The sequence below is a fragment of the Hyla sarda genome, chromosome 4, assembly GCF_029499605.1.
Source record: "Hyla sarda isolate aHylSar1 chromosome 4, aHylSar1.hap1, whole genome shotgun sequence".
NCBI lineage: Eukaryota > Metazoa > Chordata > Amphibia > Anura > Hylidae > Hyla > Hyla sarda.
In genome coordinates, this window is record NC_079192.1 from 370,997,675 (window position 1) to 371,017,828 (window position 20,154).

The 20,154-nt window shown below is 41.3% G+C and overlaps 1 protein-coding gene across 2 annotated transcripts in view; it reads left to right on the forward strand.

Annotated features, from left to right (window-relative positions):
- LOC130267275 (protocadherin-10-like) overlaps positions 1-18,295 on the forward strand; it is a 116,108-nt gene extending 97,813 nt beyond the window's left edge. The window contains exon 4 of one of the 2 annotated variants that reach the window (XM_056516742.1): positions 14,700-18,295. In XM_056516742.1, coding sequence (XP_056372717.1) covers positions 14,700-14,956 — 257 coding nt within the window. In that variant the 3' untranslated portion in view covers positions 14,957-18,295. The remainder of the gene's footprint in view (positions 1-14,699) is intronic. The other variant, XM_056516741.1, reaches the window with a different exon arrangement.
- Positions 18,296-20,154: the final 1,859 nt, after the last annotated feature.

Below are 20,154 nucleotides of genomic sequence, written 5' to 3' on the forward strand. Positions count from 1 at the left end.
ATCCAGCCACTACATGGTCTCCTGCTGTGTCATTTAGCTGCTATATGGTCTTCTCATCCTGCGAGCACCTCCACACTGTGTCATTCAGCCACTATATGGTCTCCTCATCTGCTGCCAACACCTCCATGCTGTGTCATTCAGCCACTATATGGTCTCCTCCTGCTTTCAACACCTCCATGCTGTGTCATTTAGCCACTATATGGTCTTTTCATGCTGCAAACACCTCCATGTTGTGTCATTCAGCCACTATATGGTCTCCTCATACTGATGCCACCTCCAGGCTCTGTCATTGTGCTGCTCTGCGGCAGTGATTCGAAAAGCGATGCCTGTAATCTTCATGTCATTCTGAATAACAGTATTATTTCACTAACCCAGCACACTACATATGCGTGTTAGAACAAAGCAAAGTGTTCTACGCCCCTATTGAGGCCAGAAATAGCCATTTTTAATATCATAGTTACATAATTACATAGTTAGTACGGTTGAAAAAAGACATACGTCCATCAAGTTCAACCAGGGAATTGAAGGGTAGGGGTGTGGCGTGATATTGGGGAAGGGATGGGATTTTATATTTCTTCATAAGCATTATTGTTATTTTGTTCCAGGACTGTATCTAACCCTGTTTTAAAGCTGTAAAATTTTCCTGCTCTGACCAGTTCCTGAGGTAGACTGTTCCATAAGTTCACAGTTCTTATGGTAAAGAAGGCGTGTCGCCCCTTGAGACTAAACCTTTTCTTCTCCAGATGGAGGGAGTACCCCTTCGTCCTTTGGGGGGGTTTAACCTGGAACAGTTTTTCTCCATATTTTTTGTATGGGCCATTAATATACTTACATACATTTATCATATCCCCCCTTAAACGTCTCTTCTCAAGACTAAACAATTGTAACTCCTTTAATCGCTCCTCATAACTAAGATGTTCCATGCCCCATATTAGTTTAGTCGCACGTCTCTGCACCCTTTCCAGCTCCACAGTGTCCCTTTTATGGACTGGTACCCAAAACTGAACAGCATATTCCAGATGAGGACGTACCAATGCTTTATAAAGGGGGAGTATTATGTCCCTGTCCCTCGAGTCCGTGCCTCTTTTTATACATGACAATATCCTGCCGGCCTTGGAAGCAGCAGCCTGACATTGCATGCTATTCTGTAGTCTCTGATCTACAAGTACACCCAGATTCTTCTCTACCAGTGACTCTGCCAGTTTAATCCCCCCCTAAGACATATGACGCATGCATGTTATAAGTACCCAGATGCATAACTTTACATTTATCCACATTGAACCTCATTTGCCAAGTGGATGCCCATACACTTAGTCTATCCAATTCATCTTGTAAACTATACACATCCTCTATAGACTGTACCGTGCTACAAAGCTTGGTGTCATCTGCAAAGATAGAAACAGAGCTGTTAATGCCATCCTCTATATCATTGATAAATAAATTAAACAACAGCAGGCCCAGTAGTGAACCTTGGGGTACACCACTAATAACCGGGGACCAATCAGAGTACGAATCATTGACCACCACTCTCTGGGTACGATCCATGTGCTAGTGTTCAATCCAGTTACAAACTAAAGTTTCCAAACCCAAAGACCTTAACTTACCTGTCAGACGTCTATGAGGGACAGTATCAAACGCTTTAGCAAAATCCAGAAACACTATATCCACAGCCATTCCTCTGTCAAAGCTTCTACTCACCTCTTCATAAAAGCAAATTAGATTGGTTTGACAACTTCTATCCTTAGTAAACCCATGCTGGCTATCACTTATAATACAATTATCCCCTATGAATTCCTGTATGTAATCCCTTATAAGTCCTTCAAACAATTTACCCACAATGCACGTCAGACTTACCGGTCTATAGTTTCCTGGGGAAGACCTAGAGTCCTTTTTGAAGATTGGCACCACATCCGCCTTGCGCCAGTCCCTTGGCACAATACCAGACAACAGTGAATCTCTAAATATCATGAACAGGGGTACAGATATTACTGAACTTACCTCTCTAAGAACTCTTGGGTGCAACCCATCTGGCCCTGGAGATTTGCTTACATTTATATTACTTAACTTACCTTGTACCATTTCTACATTAAGCCAGTTCAGTACATTACATGATGTGTTACCAGCACTGACCTGTCCAATGTCAGCTCCTTCTTCCTTAGTATATACAGAACTAAAGAACCCATTCAGTAGCTCTGCATTCTCTATATCGCCTGTGACAACCTCCCCATTATCATTATTAAGGGTTCCTACATGCTTTGTCCTTGTTTTTTTTGCATTTATATATCTAAAAAATACATTTTCTCCTGTTACCACTTGTGAAAATGAAAAATTTGGGGTAACCCCAGCATTTTAGTGTAAAAGATAATCTTTTCACATCCCACTTTCATGAACATTTATCAAACACCTGTGGGGTGTTCAGGCTCACTGTGCTGCTTGTTATGTTCCTTGAGGGGTGTAGTTTCCAAAATAGTGTGCCATGCTTTTCTGGTACCGTAGGGGCTTCCTAAATTTGACCTGCCCCCCAAAAACCATTTCAGCAAAATTTGCTTTCCAAAAGCCAAATGTGACTCCTTCTCTTCTGAGCATTGTAGTGCGCCTGCAGTGCACTTGATGTCCCCACATGGGATATTTCCATACCCAGAGGAGATGGGGTTACACATTTTGGAGGGCATTTTCTCCTATTACCCCTTGTAAAAAAAAATTTGAGGAAAACCAGCATTTTTGTGAAAAAAATACATTTACACGTCCAACTTTAACCAAAAGTCGTCAAACACCTGGGGAGTGTTAAGGCTCACTGTACCGCTTGTTACGTTCCATGAGGGGTGCAGTTTCCGTTTTTTTTTTTTTTTTTTTTTTACTGTTCTGGCACCATAGGGGCTTCCTAAATGTGACATGCCCCCCAAAAACCATTTCAGAAAAACTCACTCTCCAAAATCCCATTGTCGCTCCTTCCATTCTGAGATCTTTTTAAATATGCGAGTTAAAAAAATTAAGATTTTGAATTTTCTCCTTCACTTTGCTGCTATTCCTGTGAAAGACCTAAAGAGTTAACACACTTTCTGAATGTCATTTTGAATACTTTGAGGGGTGCAGTTTTTATAATGGGGTAATTTATGGGGTATTTCTAATATGAAGGCCCTTCAAATCCACTTAAAAACTGAACTGGTCCCTGAAAAATTTCGAAAAGTTTGTGAAAAATTGGAAAATTGGAAGCTCTCTGTCTTCCAAAAGTTAAAACATGTCAACTTTATGATGCAAGCAAAATGTAAACATATTGTATATGTGAATCAATAAATGATTTATTTGGGATGTCCATTTTCCTTTTAAGCAGAGAGCTTCAAATAAAATTTTTTTAAAAAATTCTATTTTTTCATCAAATGATGCAAGAAATGATGCAAGTATTAATGAAAATTTACCACTAACATAAAGTAGAATATATCATGAAAAAACAATCTCGGAATCAGAATGAAAAGTAAAAGCATCCCAGAGTTATTAACCCCTTAAAGGGGTACTCCGCCCCTAGACATCTTATCCCCTATCCAAATGATAGGGGATAAGATGTCAGATTGCCGGGGTCCCGCTGCTGGGGACCCCGGGATCAGTGCTGCAGCACCCCGCTATCATTACTGCGCAGAGCGGGACCGCTCTGCACCTAATTACGGGCAATACGGGGGTCGGAGCATCGTTACGTCACGGCTCCGCCCCTCGTGACGTCACGGCCCGCCCCGTCAAAACAAGTCTATGGGAGGGGGCGTGACGGTCATCACGCCCCCTGCCATAGACTTGCATTAAGGGGACGGGCCGTGATGTCATGAGGGGCGGAGCCGTGACGTAACGATGCTCTGGCCCCTGTATCGCCCGTCAATACGCACAGAGCGAACTCGCTCTGTGCAGTAATGATGGCGGGGTGCCGCAGCGGCGATCCCCGGGGTCCCCAGCAGCGGGACCGCGGCGATCTAACATCTTATCCCCTATCCTTTGGATAGGGGATAAGAGGCCAGGGGCGGAGTACCCCTTTAAGGACTCATGGTTTTTCAGTTTTTGCACTTTTGTTTTTTCCTCCTTACCTTTTAAAAATCATAACCCTTTCAATTATATTATGGCTTATTTGTTGCATCACCAATTTTACTTTTCAGTGACATTACTCATTTTACCCAAAAATCTACAGCGAAACCGGAAAAAAATCATTGTGCGACAAAATCGAAGAAAAAACGCCATTTTGTAATTTTGGGGGCTTCCGTTTCTATGCAGTGCATATTTCGGCAAAATTATCATAATGACACCTTATCATTATTCTGTAGGTCCATACGGTTAAAATGATACCCTACTTATATAGGTTTGATTTTGTCATCCTTCTTGAAAAAATCATAACAACATGCAGGAAAATTTATACGTTTAAAAATGTCATCTTCTGACCCCTATAACTTTTTTTATTTTTCCAGGTACAGGGCGGTATGAGGACTAATTTTTTGCACCGTAATCTGAAGTTTTTATCGGTATGATTTTTGTTTTGATCGGACTTCTTGATAACTTTTTATTCATTCTTTAATGGTATAAAAAGTGACCAAAAATACGCTTTTTTGGACTTTGGAATTTTTCTGCGCGTACACCATTGACCATGCGGTTTAATTAATGATATATTTTTATAGTTCGGACATTTACGCACACGGCGATACAACATACATTTTTTTTTTATTTACACTGTTTTATTTTTTTTATGGGAAAAGGGGGGTGATTTAAACTTTTATTAGGGAATGGGTTAAATGACCTTTATTATCACTTTTTGTTTTCCTTTTTTTTTGCAGTGTTATAGGTCCCATAGGGACCTATAACACTGCACACACTGATCTCTCATGCCGATCACTGGCGTGTATTAGCCTGTCATTCGGAGCAGTCATTCGTCGATCAGACACCGAGGAGGCAGGTAAGGGCCCTCCCGGTGTCCTGTAAGCTGTTCGGGACGCCGCGATTTCTCCGCGGTGGTCCTGAACAGCCCAACTGAGCAGCCGGAATACTCTCACTTTCACTTCAGACACGGCGGTCAGCTTTGATCGCCGCGTCTGAAGGGTTAACACAGGGCATCACCGCGATCGGTAATGTCCTGTATTAGCCGCGGGTCCCCGCCGTTGATAGCCGCCGGGGCCGACCCGATATGACTCGGGGACACCGCGTGACCCCGCGGCATATCGCGGGAGCCAGTGGAGGACGTAAATATATGTCCTGCATTGTTAAGGGGTTAATGCTTAAAGTGACAGTGGTCAGATGTGCAAAAAATGCCCGGGTCCTTAAAAGGGGTACTCTGCCCCTAGACATCTTATCCCCTATCCTTTTGATAGGGGATAAGATGTCAGATCGCTGGGATCCCGCTGCTGGGGACCCCCGGGATCTCGGCTGCAGCCCCCCGCTATCATTACTGCACAGAGCAGACTCGCTCCATGCGTAATGACCAGCGATGCCCTCGTGACATCACGTCCCCCCCCTTAATGCAAGTCTATGGGAGGGTGATGGCCACCTAGCCCCCTCCCATAGACTTGTATTGAGGGGGCAGGCCGTTATGACACGGGGGGGGGGGGGGGCGGAGCCGTGACATAACGATGCTCTGGCCCCTGTATTGCCTGTCATTACGCACGGAGCGAGTTTGCTCTGTGCAGTAATGATAGCGGGGTGCTGCATCCGAGATCCCGGCGATCTGACATCTTATCCCCTATCCTTTGGATAGGGCATAAGATGTCTAGGGGCGGAGTACCCCTTTAAGGTGAAAATGGGCTGGGTCCTTAAGCGGTTAATTTTATAAGGCTTATAAAATTGTATAGACGCTGTATTTTTTTTTTTACATACCTGTTGTGCTATTAACCAAGTGTGTATGCTCTTTCAGTGATATATGCTATATGGGAATTGTTTTATAGCGATCCATATGGGGTTCCCCTATTATGAGAGGACTCCTGTAAGATTAATCACATTTTCTAAGATGGATGTATTGCATTCTCACAAGATTTTGTTGTTGTTTTTGGGTTATTGTTGCACAGGTAGAGTCACTACGTTGGATGTTATTAAGTTTTACACCCTTTGTTACACCTTTGTCTTTAGAAACATCTTTTTTTTCTATACTCAAACCCAGTAGGTGACAATATCTAGGCATACTTAAAACAACATACATTTTATAATTTCTGTCTAAGTCTATGTAGACTTGTACAAAAAAAAAGGTTGGACCTGCTGACTGGCAAATGAGCAGTGTGCTGCCACAAGCTTCTCCCAGGCTTATAACTCCGATTGCAGTGGGTTTTAAGAGTGATACCTGGTGTGAACAAGACTTTTGATATGTGTGGGCAATATGGCAGAACATAATCTGTTGACTCCAACTTGAAAACATTTTCTTTATTTGGTTTCCCCATTCATATGGCAACCAAAATACTTGTCTAAGCACTTACAGAATAATATCCTTACTAGAAAATAAGCCTTTAAACATTAAACTACTACAAAAGAACAAATAATCAGTAGCACATGACTGCAAGTTGACCTTTTTTTTTGTTATTTTTTTTTTTGTACTTTTGCTTGCTTGACAAAGCATTGGTAGATTGTAACATAATAAAAATGTATAAAAAATATATAACAATAATAGTTATTTTCCTAAATGAAAGGTATTTGAATGGCAATTAATGCACAAAGACATTTTTGTACCACAGGTAACATTTTCAGACACAAATATATTTTAAGTCTATGATTAATTTAACCATAGTGATGTTACAAGTTTTATGAAATTTCTTTAGTCTCTTTTCAATTTCACTACATTATAAATCTTCTCTTGATAACAAATTGCTGAGGTTTTAATGTTAGGATTAAGAAATTAGGTAAAAAAATAAATAAAAAAAACAGCAGGTCCCAGTATTTTCAATATGTTTTCTTATACAGTTTGGTATAGAATACAATCTCTTTCTGACAGCATTGTGATTTAGTCTCTTTGTGGTTGTCAGATAGTGATTACTGGAAAAGGTAAAACCATTCCTCTGACTTTGGTGTCCAGACATGGGTTTATTATTTATTGTTTTTCTGTGCCGCTTCATGCTTCTCATATATAAAAAAAAAAGAAAAAAAAGTTAAACTATGTATACTGTAACTACTAATACTAGCGATTGTAAAATGACAATATAGAACAGGAATGTAGAAATTATTCCGACGCCCTGGAAATGCAGTTCTAGGCGCCGGACAGGTGAATTTTTTAGGCATTTACCCCTGCTTCGGGCAAGCAGGGCTAAATGCCTGAGGGATTGACATATAACAGGGCCCCGAAAATAAATTTTGCCCCAAATCTTAACTTCTATAGACTGCAGCAGTATGCTGCAGCCTATAGTGAGCTGCGCAGGACGGCAGCGTCCCGGCGTAGGCACGTGCAATGACGTCACTCATCGTGCGCACCTATGTCCGGACCGAGGATGCGGTCCAGCAACATAACTGTCGAGCCCCTGAGCCTGCCAAAGCGCACATGGGGGCTGAGGACAGGCAGCAGGGGATCAGAGAGGGGGGGGAGGTTTGGTAAATAAGTGAATAATGTGGTGCAGGAGAGGGGGAGAGAGGTGGGCTGAAATATAATGACACAAGAGGCATCAGAATGGGGAGCGGGTATAATGGCACAGGGAGCATGGGGGGAGAAAATATAATGGCACAGGGAGCATTGAAGTGGGGAAATATGGCACAGGGGGCATCAAAGAGGGGGAAGAATTTAATGGCACAGGGAGCAACAGAAGGGGGAATATAATGGCACAGGTGGCCCTACCTGATAAAGGGTCATACCTACCTGAAGGTGGGACTACCTACTTAAAGGAATACTGTAGTGCTGTAGTGAAAAATAAGTTATCCCCTATCTGAAGGATAAGTGATAGATCATGGGGAGTCTGACCACTGAGACCCCCCTGTGATCTGATGTACTGGGCCCCGGCAGTCGGCAGGAAGGATACATGGGGGGGGGGGGGGAGGAGTTGGCATCCCAGTGGTCGAACCCCCCACATTCTACAACTTTCCCTTTATCTTTCAGATTGGGGATAAGTTATTTTGCACTGCAGTATTCCTTTAATTGGGTGGACTTACTTGTCAGGGGCCCTATTCACCTAATGGGGTTACATACTGGTCTACATATTAAGTTTTTATCAATAAAGATCTTACATTCTATTTTGGTTAAAATCATTTTATGTGACAGGACAAGTGGATTGTCATGAGGGACAAGTAGATTGTGCTTTGTTTTAGTCCCTTGGGCAAGTGTTTTTTTTTCCCCTTAATCTCCACACCCCTGATAGAAACTTTTGTAGTTGTTTCATTTGAAGTCTAGTGGTATATTCACACAGCAGAATTTCCATAATTCTGAAGAAATTCTGTTCAGCAAAGCTTGCTGAACAGGATTTTTGAATTGCAATCAGAATTCAGAACACAAAACCCCATTGATTTCCTCTGGTCTTATATTTTTGCGGAATTCCGAAAACAGACATTTCAAAGCGGAATGGCAGCCGGGAAAATTCTGTGGAATCTCATTCAAATGAACAAGTAGTAAATTACAGCAGAATTCTTCAGTGGAATTCCACACGATAATACAGCATCAACTTACGGTGCCATGTTGGGGCCATAAGCTGATTGTGACAACTGTCGCCAGACTCCTCAGGAAGATCCCTGTCACGTTGCTGCCACCACACCAATCCACGTAGAGAGCAGTAGAGTCACAGTGAGAAGTAGTTACTCACAGGTCTCTGTGCTGCTCTACTCTGTGTCCCAGGCCAGTCTGCACGGCTTCCCCGTCTGGGCCCATTTCCTCAGTCACATGCAGGAAGTATAGCAGGGTGATTGGACAGTGCTGCAGATCACCCAGTCCACCCTCTTCTCCACATCACAGTGACACCACAGACCCAACATTACCATTAAGTGAACTGTCCTTCAGTGCAGTGCCAGCAAGCTTCGAAGATACAGTAAAGTTCTAGCACTTCCCACATACAACCTATACTTTTTTTTTCTAGTCCTGTGTGTTGGAGTACTACACATTGCATCATGCCCTGACTGCTGCAGACCTTCAAGACCTGCTGGGATTTGTAGATCTCCATGCAACTATGAAGCAGTTCCTATTAAAGTTCAAGTCCAGCATGGCTCTCCTGTCTGCTCTACAAAGTTTGATGTGGAGAGATACTGGACGTGCTGGACGCTACAGTGGCTAAGGCAACTGTACCAACATTCAGAGAGTTCCAATCACGAACACTTTGCTATTTAAGAAGGCTCATGCACGGTACTATTTGAGTGTCAGCAACCCGACCACCCATAATGTCCAGCATCTCTTCATACCAAACTTCACATGACAAGCCGGAGAGCTCCCATCCTTCTAAAAAGTGATAAACCAATCCAGGTTTCCATAGAGATATAAACACAACATACAATGATTTCAACATACAGAAGTCATCTCAAAACCAATAAATATAGTATGTTGAGGGACCACTGTATACCAAATATCCTAGTATCTTATATATAAACAGTATTATTTGCAGGCTTTGTTCCTTTGCAATAATCGACTTATCAGAATAAATTCTCTGCCCATCTTGTGACTGTAATTTTCCAGTAGCTCATTTCCAGCTATTTTTGGACCCAGAATTACATATAGAAAATCAGAATGTACTTTGTGCTTATAAAGAAAATATAGAGCCCACTAAGGTTTTTCTGTGTTTGATCCTTAACACAATGGTCATCAAAAATGCCTGATGGACCTCTGTACGGTTATATTGTGCTGTGCCTCTTTTTTTTTAAAACAGAAGAATAGTGCTGCATGCTGCTATATTCTTCCAGAGTCTAGGATGAGGCTCCAAGGCAGATGTGAACACGGCCTTATTTAATTTAATTCATATTCATAACTTATATACAGTACAGACCAAAAGTTTGGACACACCTTCTCATTCAGAGTTTTCTTTATTTTCATGACTATGAAAATTGTAGATTCACACTGAAGGCATCAAAACTATGAATTAACACATGTGGAATTATATAAATCACAAAAAAGGGTGCAAATATGTCATATTCTAGGTTCTAGCCACCTTTTGCTTTGATTACTGCTTTGCACACTCTTGGCATTCTCTTGATGAGCTTCAAGAGGTAGTCACCTGAAATGGTCTTCCAACAGTCTTGAAGGAGTTCCCAGAGATGCTTAGCACTTGTTGGCCCTTTTTGCCTTCACTCTGCGGTCCAGCTCACCCCAAACAATCTCGATTGGGTTCAGGTCCGGTGACTGTGGAGGCCAAGTCATCTAGCGCAGCACCCTATCACTCTCCTTCTTGGTCAAATAGCCCTTACACAGCCTGGAGGTGTGTTTGGGGTCATTGTCCTGTTGAAAAATAAATGATGGTCCAACTAAACGCAAACTGGATGGAATAGCATGCCGCTGCAAGATGCTGTGGTGGCCATGCTGGTTCAGTATGCCTTCAATTTTGAATAAATCCCCAACAGTGTCACCAGCAAAGCACCCCCACACCAGCACACCTCCTCCTCCACACCAGCACACCTGTGAAGTGAAAACCATTTCAGGTGACTACCTCTTGAATCTCAACAAGAGAATGCCAAGAGTGTGCAAAGCAGTAATCAAAGCAAAAGGTGGCTACTTTGAAGAACCTAGAATATGATATATTTTCAGTTTTTTCACACTTTTTTATTATGTATATAATTCCACATATGTTAATTCATAGTTTTGATGCCTTCAGTGGGAATCTACAATTTTCAGAGTCATGAAAATAAAGAAAACTCTGAATGAGAAGGTGTACAAACTTTTGGTCTGTATGTACTGTACTTCTGTAAAATATATAATTTTGACACTTTATTAAAGTGGACTTATCTTTATTTTGTGCATAGATCTCATACAAGATGAGCTTTTGGAAAGAAAGACAATGATATTGCTTCCTATTGCAAACGCACTAGAATTCTGGCCTTATTCATGCTAACAAATTGTCTTATGCCACATTAAAGGGGTATTCCAGGCCAAAACTTTTTTTTTTTTATAAATCAACTGGCTCCGGAAAGGTAAACAGATTTGTAAACTACTTCTATTATAAAATCTTAATCCTTCCAATAGTTATCAGCTTCTCAAGTTGAGTTGTTGTTTTCTGTCTAACTGCTCTCTGATGACTCACGTCCCGGGAGCTGTGCAGTTCCTATGGGGATATTCTCCCATCATGCACAGCTCCCGGGACGTGACATCATCATTGAGCAGTTAGACAGAAAACTTCAGAAGCTAATAACTATTGGAAGGATTAAGATTTTTTAATATAAGTAATTTACAAATCTGTTTAACTTTCTTCAGTTGATATATATATATATATATATATATATATATATATATATAGAGAGAGCAGGAAAGTAGCACTCCAGGGTAGAAAAAGGTGCTCGGGTGCCTACTGTGTCGGGTCTAGGTTGGGGACCCCTCCAAACACAGAAAAATTAAATAGACAGTGGCACACCAGGTGTCAGCAAAAAAAATTTGATTTATTCCAAAGACGTGTAGGCAACGTTTCAGCTGGCTCACCCAGCCATTGCTTGAAAGTGGCTGGGTGAGCCAGCTGAAACGTTGCCTACACGTCTTTGGAATAAATCACATTTTTTTTTTGCTGACACCTGGTGTGCCACTGTCTATTTAATTTTTCTATATATATATATATATAGAAAGGTTTTGCCTGGAATACCCCTTTAATTAAAAAGTTTTACACTTTACCTTTACACTTTAAAGGGTTATCACTCATCTAATTGCCGGCCACAGTGATGTACCGAATCGACCAGTGATAGGCTAAGTGATATATGAAGCCTCAGCTCCAGTCTTTCTGGTGCCACCCAGCCAATCAGCAAAATGGGAATGGCTTTGGCAAAAGAAGCTTGGCTTAAGATGCAACACTTTTTTTCAAAAATGTGTTAGTGTTCTGGTTTAAGATTCTGGTGCAGTCTTAATCAACTAATAGTTAAATCAAGCTTAAACTAGGTAGTCTATAAATACAGCTGATTTATGGAACAGCATAAGCCCCTGGCACAAGTTTGGGTAATTTTTCACGGCCCAAATTAACCTATATATTTGTTAAGTCATGGTGTACAGCGTGCACCCCATTTATAATTTTTGCTGGCATATATGGCTTTCTTGACTAGTGAATCAAGTGGGCGTTTTGTGAGCATGGTTTATTAGGTGCACAGTTGCATACTGATTTATGACATGCAACTTGCAAAGCGCAGTGCTTCACACAGGCAAAAAAACAAAAGACGCACATGTTAATATATAACCCTTTAAGTTTACACTGTCAAAAAATCCGACCCTTGACCAATATATTTTTCAGGTGCATTTCATGGCAAAAGAGAATTAAATATGTAGCAGAAATCCAAGGGTATATCTTGGATTTCTGTAGCATATTCAGTGTCTTATTTTCCACAAAGGGAATCGGCTTTGTGGACATACCCAAAAATGCTAAATCTAGACTTAGTCAGAACAATGCAAATTTAACTAAAACAAGTGATAATAATAAATTGTAATAACAGCAAAATAATGGCCCTGAATTACTATTTTAACCTGACCTGTTTTTGTCAGGTTGTGCACCAGAATTTGCGCCCAAAAATTCAAAAACCCAACCAACTGTCCACTTTACGTAGAAAACCTGAAAAGGGGGCGTGATCACGGGAGGGGGCGTGGTCGCAGAAAATTAGAAAAATCCCAACATATTTACTGAAGGTTTCCATAGAAAATGTGGTGGATTTGAGCTGTGGAAAACCCCATAGCTCAGAGCAGTTATTAAAAAAAAGCAAAACATAGGGAAAAGTGCAAAATGTAGGTAAACATTAGTAAATGCAGTGGGAAAATTACCTGTGGGGATCAAAGCCCACAAAGAAAACTACACTCCACTCTTAGTAAATCAGGGCCACGATATTTTAGTTTATTGTTGAGTACAATGGACTATCTGCTTTAGATAAACATCTCCAGGAAGGCCCCTTCCCCATATGCATCTCTTAATCTGCTCTGGGATTTAGGATCCACTCATATTTACTAAAATCATAAGGATTTATTTATTTGATAGTATTTCCGTAATGGAAAACGCTCATTTAGCCTAGGGTTACCCATAAGATGGCTTATCATAGGATTAAACTTAATTGTGAGAAGAGCAGTATGTATATATATATATATATATATATATATATATATATATATATATATATATATATATATATATATATATATTTGTCCAAACTAGATAACCTATTTAAAGACAAATAAGTTTATATATTATATAAGCTAAATATTTTATATACTTATATGAATACAATACCATAATCTAATGGTATTTAAGATCTTTTATTTGGATAAACTGTAGTGCTACTTACTACCATCTAATGGCTGGAAACATTCTCAGGTTATGAAGAGAAGCTTTTCTAGTTGTCTGATGAGAGGCAGGGAAATGTAAAATGTACAAACAGGGTCAACCACTCTCTTAGCACTTCATATCACTTCATATCTGACTCTTCAAGCCATTCAATCTCTCTCATACGTTTTCCAGTTATATCAAAATGGTTTAGCATCAGTTAAGAGGTATTCTAGTTCCAGCGAATAATTTGTTATATAATAAGAGCTGTGAAATGTTCTAAAATAGTTTGTGTATCACTACCTCACATTCTCTAAATATTTCTCTTTAAGGGTAGGGTCACATGTAACGGATCCACAGCATATTTTACGCTACATATCCGTCAGTGACCCGACACATAGTGTGCCTCCAGCTGTTAATACCCCACACCCGCCATCCCGTCCGCTGGCCGACTCTCAGCAGCAATCTGCTCTGAGCAGCCACACAGGGGCCTACGAGTCGCCGAGTTGCTGGAGCAGCCACGACTGGCAGGCCCCTGTGTGGCTGCTCGTAGTGGCGGATTGCCACTGCGAGCAGGCCAGGAGGTGGGGCGGGGAGGGGCAACAGCTGAAGACACACTAAGGGTTGGGTCATCTGCAGATCTACAGCATAAAATACGCAGGGGATCCATTATGTGTGACCCTACCTTAAAGGGGTATTCCTGTGTGGGCAAAATATTTGTACATATCTACCCCTGCTCCTCCGCTGGTCCCACTACAGCTTTCATCTGTCTCCTTCTTGTCACATGATGCTCACTGGCTGCAGCGGTGTCCATCACTAGTCACAGCGGTGACCCATCTTAGCCGGTGATTGGTTAAGCTGACAGGTCCCGCACTAAGCTCTAACCTCGGAAGCAGGCATGAGCATCAGGGGCCTAGAAGGAGACGAATGGCAGCTGCTGCAGGACCAGCAAGAATGTGTGGATAAGCAAGTATTGCTTTTTTGTTTCACTATATCCCCAGAACTTTATAAATTCTTTGCCCACACTGTAATATCTCTTTAATGTGACTGAATAGGAACCTTCGTTGTTTACCTCCGGAGCCTGAAAATCTCTTCTGGTCATGCGGCGGCCACATCTTGAAGCTTGAGAGATCTCTAAAAATCTTAGGGAATTCATGGACAAAGTACATGAAAAATTGCATAAGTCTTAATTTTTACTTAATTTTTCTATCATCTTATGTCATATAGTCACATGATAAATATTTGGTCAATGTAAAATACAGCATTAAAGAACAGGACTGACACATTCATTTCCACCTCAGTCACAAAAAACACGACTTTTTATGGCCACTAACCTCAAATCTTTTCTTTATTTTGCAGACATAAAGAAGACACCTCCATCATCAAATGGAGTATGGAGCCCCAAGTATGGTGTGCCATTTCAGCAACACGTGCCAGCGCTGGACTATCAACATAATGTATATATTCCGGGGACACCCACCCTCCTGGCCAACAAGCAAGGTCATTATATAGAGCATGAGGAGAAAAACAGTTTTTCCACTTTTGGGAAGAAGAGGAAAATGACATCTTGTTGTGATGTACACGATGATATGATCATAAACAATGACCTAAAATGAACAATGGATCTAGGGTGTAGGCATCTATCACAAAGGACAGAGGACCGAAGCCACAATCTAAGCAGCCTGGAACCTCAGCAGTTAAGAAACTGTGTCATTACTATGTAAAGAACACTGTCTCAACTCACCTACCTGATGTCTGTTTGTGTGTGATAATTCTGGCAACACAATTTGTGACAGGTCCCGATCAATAAAGTGCAATGGGACAAGGAGATCTAAAATTAATCTGTAACACTTGAAATGAAAGTGCACTCGGAGAGGTAATGAAGGCGCAAAATATACGTACACAAAGACAATGAAAATAAATGACAGTGAAGCTGTGTGTTGAGTAAATGGACAGGATGCAATTTCATTTGGTAAAACAGATTCAATGTGGGTGAGAATGAAAGTCGCTTGTGTGTAAAAAGCAATTTTCTCTATCTGCAGTCAAGCGAAAGGCTTCCTTCAGGACTGGAGTGAATAAGAGGACATCCTTTCTGAAATGTCATTTTGAGTTTCAGCCTTTGGCGATTTCCATTTGGTGACAGCTCTGACTTTCATTGTTAATATGTGAATGTACACAGTGTGTATACCCATTTTTTTTGCTGGACCTGTATGTCTGCGCGTGTTGTGCAAATGGAAGGGTGTGTGCTGTCACATCGTCCTATAGGGTATAATCAGTGGGATGCATTCATTGTCACTAACATACGGAAGATTAAACTTCATGTAAATATATGTATATGCTATTTTTCAAATACCAATTGTATTAAAGAGTGCTGGACTCACTATGGTGGTTTATATGATTATGTGAAAATGAGTATTTTTAATACAAAGCTTATCTCCTGGGAAATGATGGAGCGGGGGACTGAAATTAAATGGAAATAAAAAAGGTCAGCATAGTAATTGGACAGTTAAATTCATGTGATATTTTGTGCCTGTGCATTTTGTCATCTCAAATCACTTCACGGTTTTAATCAGCTTTTTAAAAGCTGAAAAATCCTCATTTTTTAAAGGCTTGCTTATAATGTGAAGGACAACTGTCAATAATGGTAATACTAATACATCTCTCAATGCTACACTTGCTTTGAATGGAATAGTGTTAATTTTTTTGGTAGAAAAAAAATATAGACCCTCTTTGGAGCTATTTTAAATATTATATTCAATTGAATCTCAACCTTTTGTTGTCAAGTGATTTTCAGGTTTTGAATTCCATGCTGGTGAATGTATTCATGTGATTTTTACCTTTTTTTCTAATACATAACTTCAAACCCCTGCATAGGTATAGATATGAAAGAAGCCATTCTGGTTGCCTGCAGCTGCTGCTAAATATAGCTTTTCTAGTGCTATTTTTGACAGGTATCTTTTCCTTCACCTTATCCTAATTACTCCTGTTTGTAAGCCAAACACCTACTGCTTAATGTTGTGTAGGTCCCTCTCATGCAGCTAAAACATCTCTGACCAATTGAGACATGGACTCCACAAGACCTCTGAAGGTGTCCTGTGTCATCTGGCACCAAGTCAGCAGCGTCAAATTATGTATGTCAAGTTGTAAGGATTGGTTTTAATGGATTGGACTTGTTTTAAGATAAGCCATCAATATAAAGTCAGTGGAACCAACTCCTGACACCAACCATCAGATGATTGAGAGGGCTGTGCTTGGCTCTACATGTAGCCTAGTCCCATTAACTTGAATGAGACCGAATTGCAGTGAGCTGCAGTACCAGGCTTGGCCACTATAAAATATATAGTGTTCCATGGGCCCTCAAAGGGCAACATATTTTTTCTCCCATTATGCCTGGGCTGCTGCAATTAAAAGGACAACAAACCTTGACTTACCTTCCTCGCGCTCCCCCGATGGCACTAGTATGGCTGTCGCTTCCTCTGGTGTGATCTACTTTCTGCTTCTGGGGTGCAACACGTCACACTGATGCTCAGCTAATTGATGGCCACAATGATGTTCCACCTTGGCCAGTGTTTGGCTGAGCGGCAGTGTGATGTATGAAGCCCTGGCCCCAGTCTTCTTTCTGGTGCCCAATACATCGCACTGCTGCTTAGTGATGCCAGCGCCATGTTTATTATTTAAATAAAAATAAATTGTAGAAGTCCAGGCAAGATGGAAGAATAAACATTTTTGCCGGAGTACCCCTTTAAATCATTTGATCTATGAGGGTGCTGGGAGTCTGACCTCTACTGATTTCATACTGATGGCTTATTGTAACAAAAAATTCCCATTTTCAACAGAATAAGAGATGTTATATGATGTTACATGAAAGTGACTTGAACAAAAGAAGTCTGAAAAATAGCATATTAAAAATGTTCTTACCTTCTTTACTTATACAGCAATATCTTTACTATGACTAGTGTTGCTCACGAATATTCGCAATTCGAATATTATTCGCGAATATCGCATATTCGCGAATTCGCGAATTTCGCGAATATAGCGCTATATACTCGTAATTACGAATATTCTTTTTTTTTTATTTTTTTTTATTTTTTTTTTCACAGTACACATCACAGTGATCACCCCTCTCTGCTTCCAGCTTGTGTGGTGTAAAGAAGGCTGTATTACTACTGTGTGAGACTGGCGTGCGAAAATTCGCATATGCGGAAATTAGCATATGCAAATTTTCGCATATGCGAATTCTCGCGTGTTTTAATTTTGTATATGCTAATATTCACATATGTTGATTTTCGCATACGCGAATTTACGCATATGCGAAAATAAAACGAGAATATAACGAATATGCGAATATTCGCGAATATATGACGAATATTTGTCCATATATTCGCGAATATTCGCGAATTCGAATATGGCCTATGCCGCTCAACACTAACTATGACTTAGTATTAAGAGCTAAGACAAGTCTCAGCTACTATGTAGGGGACTCCCAACAAATGATCACAGTATTCCAGTAATATATGTATGTATGTATATATATACATATATATACATAGTGCAAAAATTATTCCATTAAAAGATAGAAAAAAACAGATAGTAGCAGCATTTTGGATTCCTCAAGAAACCTTTTTTAAGCTAGAGAAGGTTCTGTTAGGGAACGAAAACGTTGCAACCACTGGCTACATTAGTGACATCCTCCAAGGAGCAAAGATCAGCATGGTGATTGACAGAAATGTTTTAAGGTAATATTTTTTAAAACATTTATCTCATCGGTCAACCCCATTTAAGTAGCATTTTATAATGTATATTTAGAGTAAACCATTATAACCATAATAGCAACTCCATTGAATTTTCTAAGACTATACTGTACATTGATGCCCTATTTTTAGATGTGCCCTGTTTTTATGATTAACAGTATGAATCTGGCATGGCATTCTAGCAGTCACCTCTTACATGAAGTTCTAGACACAGCAATACAATTGTATAATCCATGTAAAAGAATAAAGAATGGAGCACTCACCAGGTCTTATGGAACCGCAGACTTCTTTATTGAATGTGTGCTTGACAGCATTCCTACATGTGCGGGAGAGTGGACAAATGGAGAACGGTGAGGGAATGGGTTGGGCAACGGTCCGTATTAGTGCTTCGTCAGGTCCCTGATTGGTTCACATGTGCAGGTGTGCATATATAGGTAGGGAAAGTCATCTCCATGGTTACAAAGATGAAAAACATCAATAGAAACAAAAAATCTGTGTAAAGCGATGAACCTATAAAAACAAGCATCTGACATCTGAAACTAAAAGCATCTGAAACTAAAATACAGGCAATTCATTTCAGTGAAAACTTCTCACTTTGATTTTCACTTGGCTTCGATCGATGTTGAGAGCCTGTATACCCGCATCCCTTGGGATGCGGGTATACAGGCTCTGAGGGAGTTATCTGAATGTGCCAATAGGTCTCCTGAATTTATTGACTTCGTAGCATGGCAACTGAACTCATTCTAACCAACAATATCTTTCAATTCGATGGTACTTGGCATAAACAAATTAACGGTAAAGCCATGGGGACTCCCATCTCTTGCGCTTTTGCAAACATTTTTTGGCAGTGTTTGAAAGAAATTACATTTTCTCGTCCTCTAATCCTTTTGTCAAACACATTAACCCCTTCCCGCAAATGGACGTGTATACACGTCCAATACATTTTCTATCACCATGTCCGTTGGCATCGTGATAGAAACGTCATCTCAGCTGTTCTGGACAGCTGACCAATGACACTATGCAGCAGGGGACCAATCAGACTGGTCCCCTGCTGCAGATCATTGTCATTAGTCAGTCAGTTAGTCACTGACTAATGACAAGGACTTGCGGGGTTCCGGGCTGATCGGGTCTCTGGTGACCCGATCGCCCAGAAAATAGGGATGATCGGAGCAGTCAGAGACCGCTCCGATCCATCCTGAGTGATAGGAGCGAGGTGGCAGCTGCCACCTCGCTCCTAAACCCCTGCCATTGGTCATTAGGACTAGCGACCAATGGCAGGAGGGGGGCGGGAGGTTAGAGGGGAAATCCCCGCTCTTCCCCGCCCCTGGATGTCGGGGCAGAGCGGGGGGAAGATGGCGGATGGTCCCGGGACCAGCGATCATGTCCTGGGACCGGCGATCGTGTCGGGACCCGCGGCGGTATCCGGACAGACAGCGCGGGGCCGGCAGAGGCAGCGGCGGACGCAGCAGTGAAGATCAGCGGTAAGTGATCTTCACTGCTGCGTTCCAGGAGTTGCCAAACTACAACTCCCAGCAAGCCCAGACAGCCAAAGGCTTTCTGGCCATGCTGGGAGTTGTAGTTTTGCAACATCTGGAAGCCCACAGTTTGGAGACCACTGTGCAGTGGTGTCCAAACTGTGCTCTTACAGATGTTGCAAAACTACAACTCCCAGCATGCCCAGACAGTCCAGGCATGCTGGGAGTTGTAGTTCTGTAACATGTGGCCCTTCAGATGTTGCAGAACTACAACTCCAAGCATGCCTGGACAGTCTGAACATGCTTGGAGTTGAAGTTTTGCAACATCTGCACAGTGGTCACCAAACTGTGACCCTCCAGATATTGCAAAACTAACTCCCAACATGTCTTTCGTCGGTCTGGGCATGCAGGGAGTTGTAGTTTTTCAACAGCTGGAGGCACCCTTTTTGGGAAACACTGAGTTAAGTAACAAACTCAGTGTTTTGTGACCACTCTGCCTCCAGCTATTGCATAACTACAACCCCCAGCATGCACGAACAGCCAAAGGGCATGCTGGGAGTGTAAGTAGTATGCCTCCAGCTGTTGCAT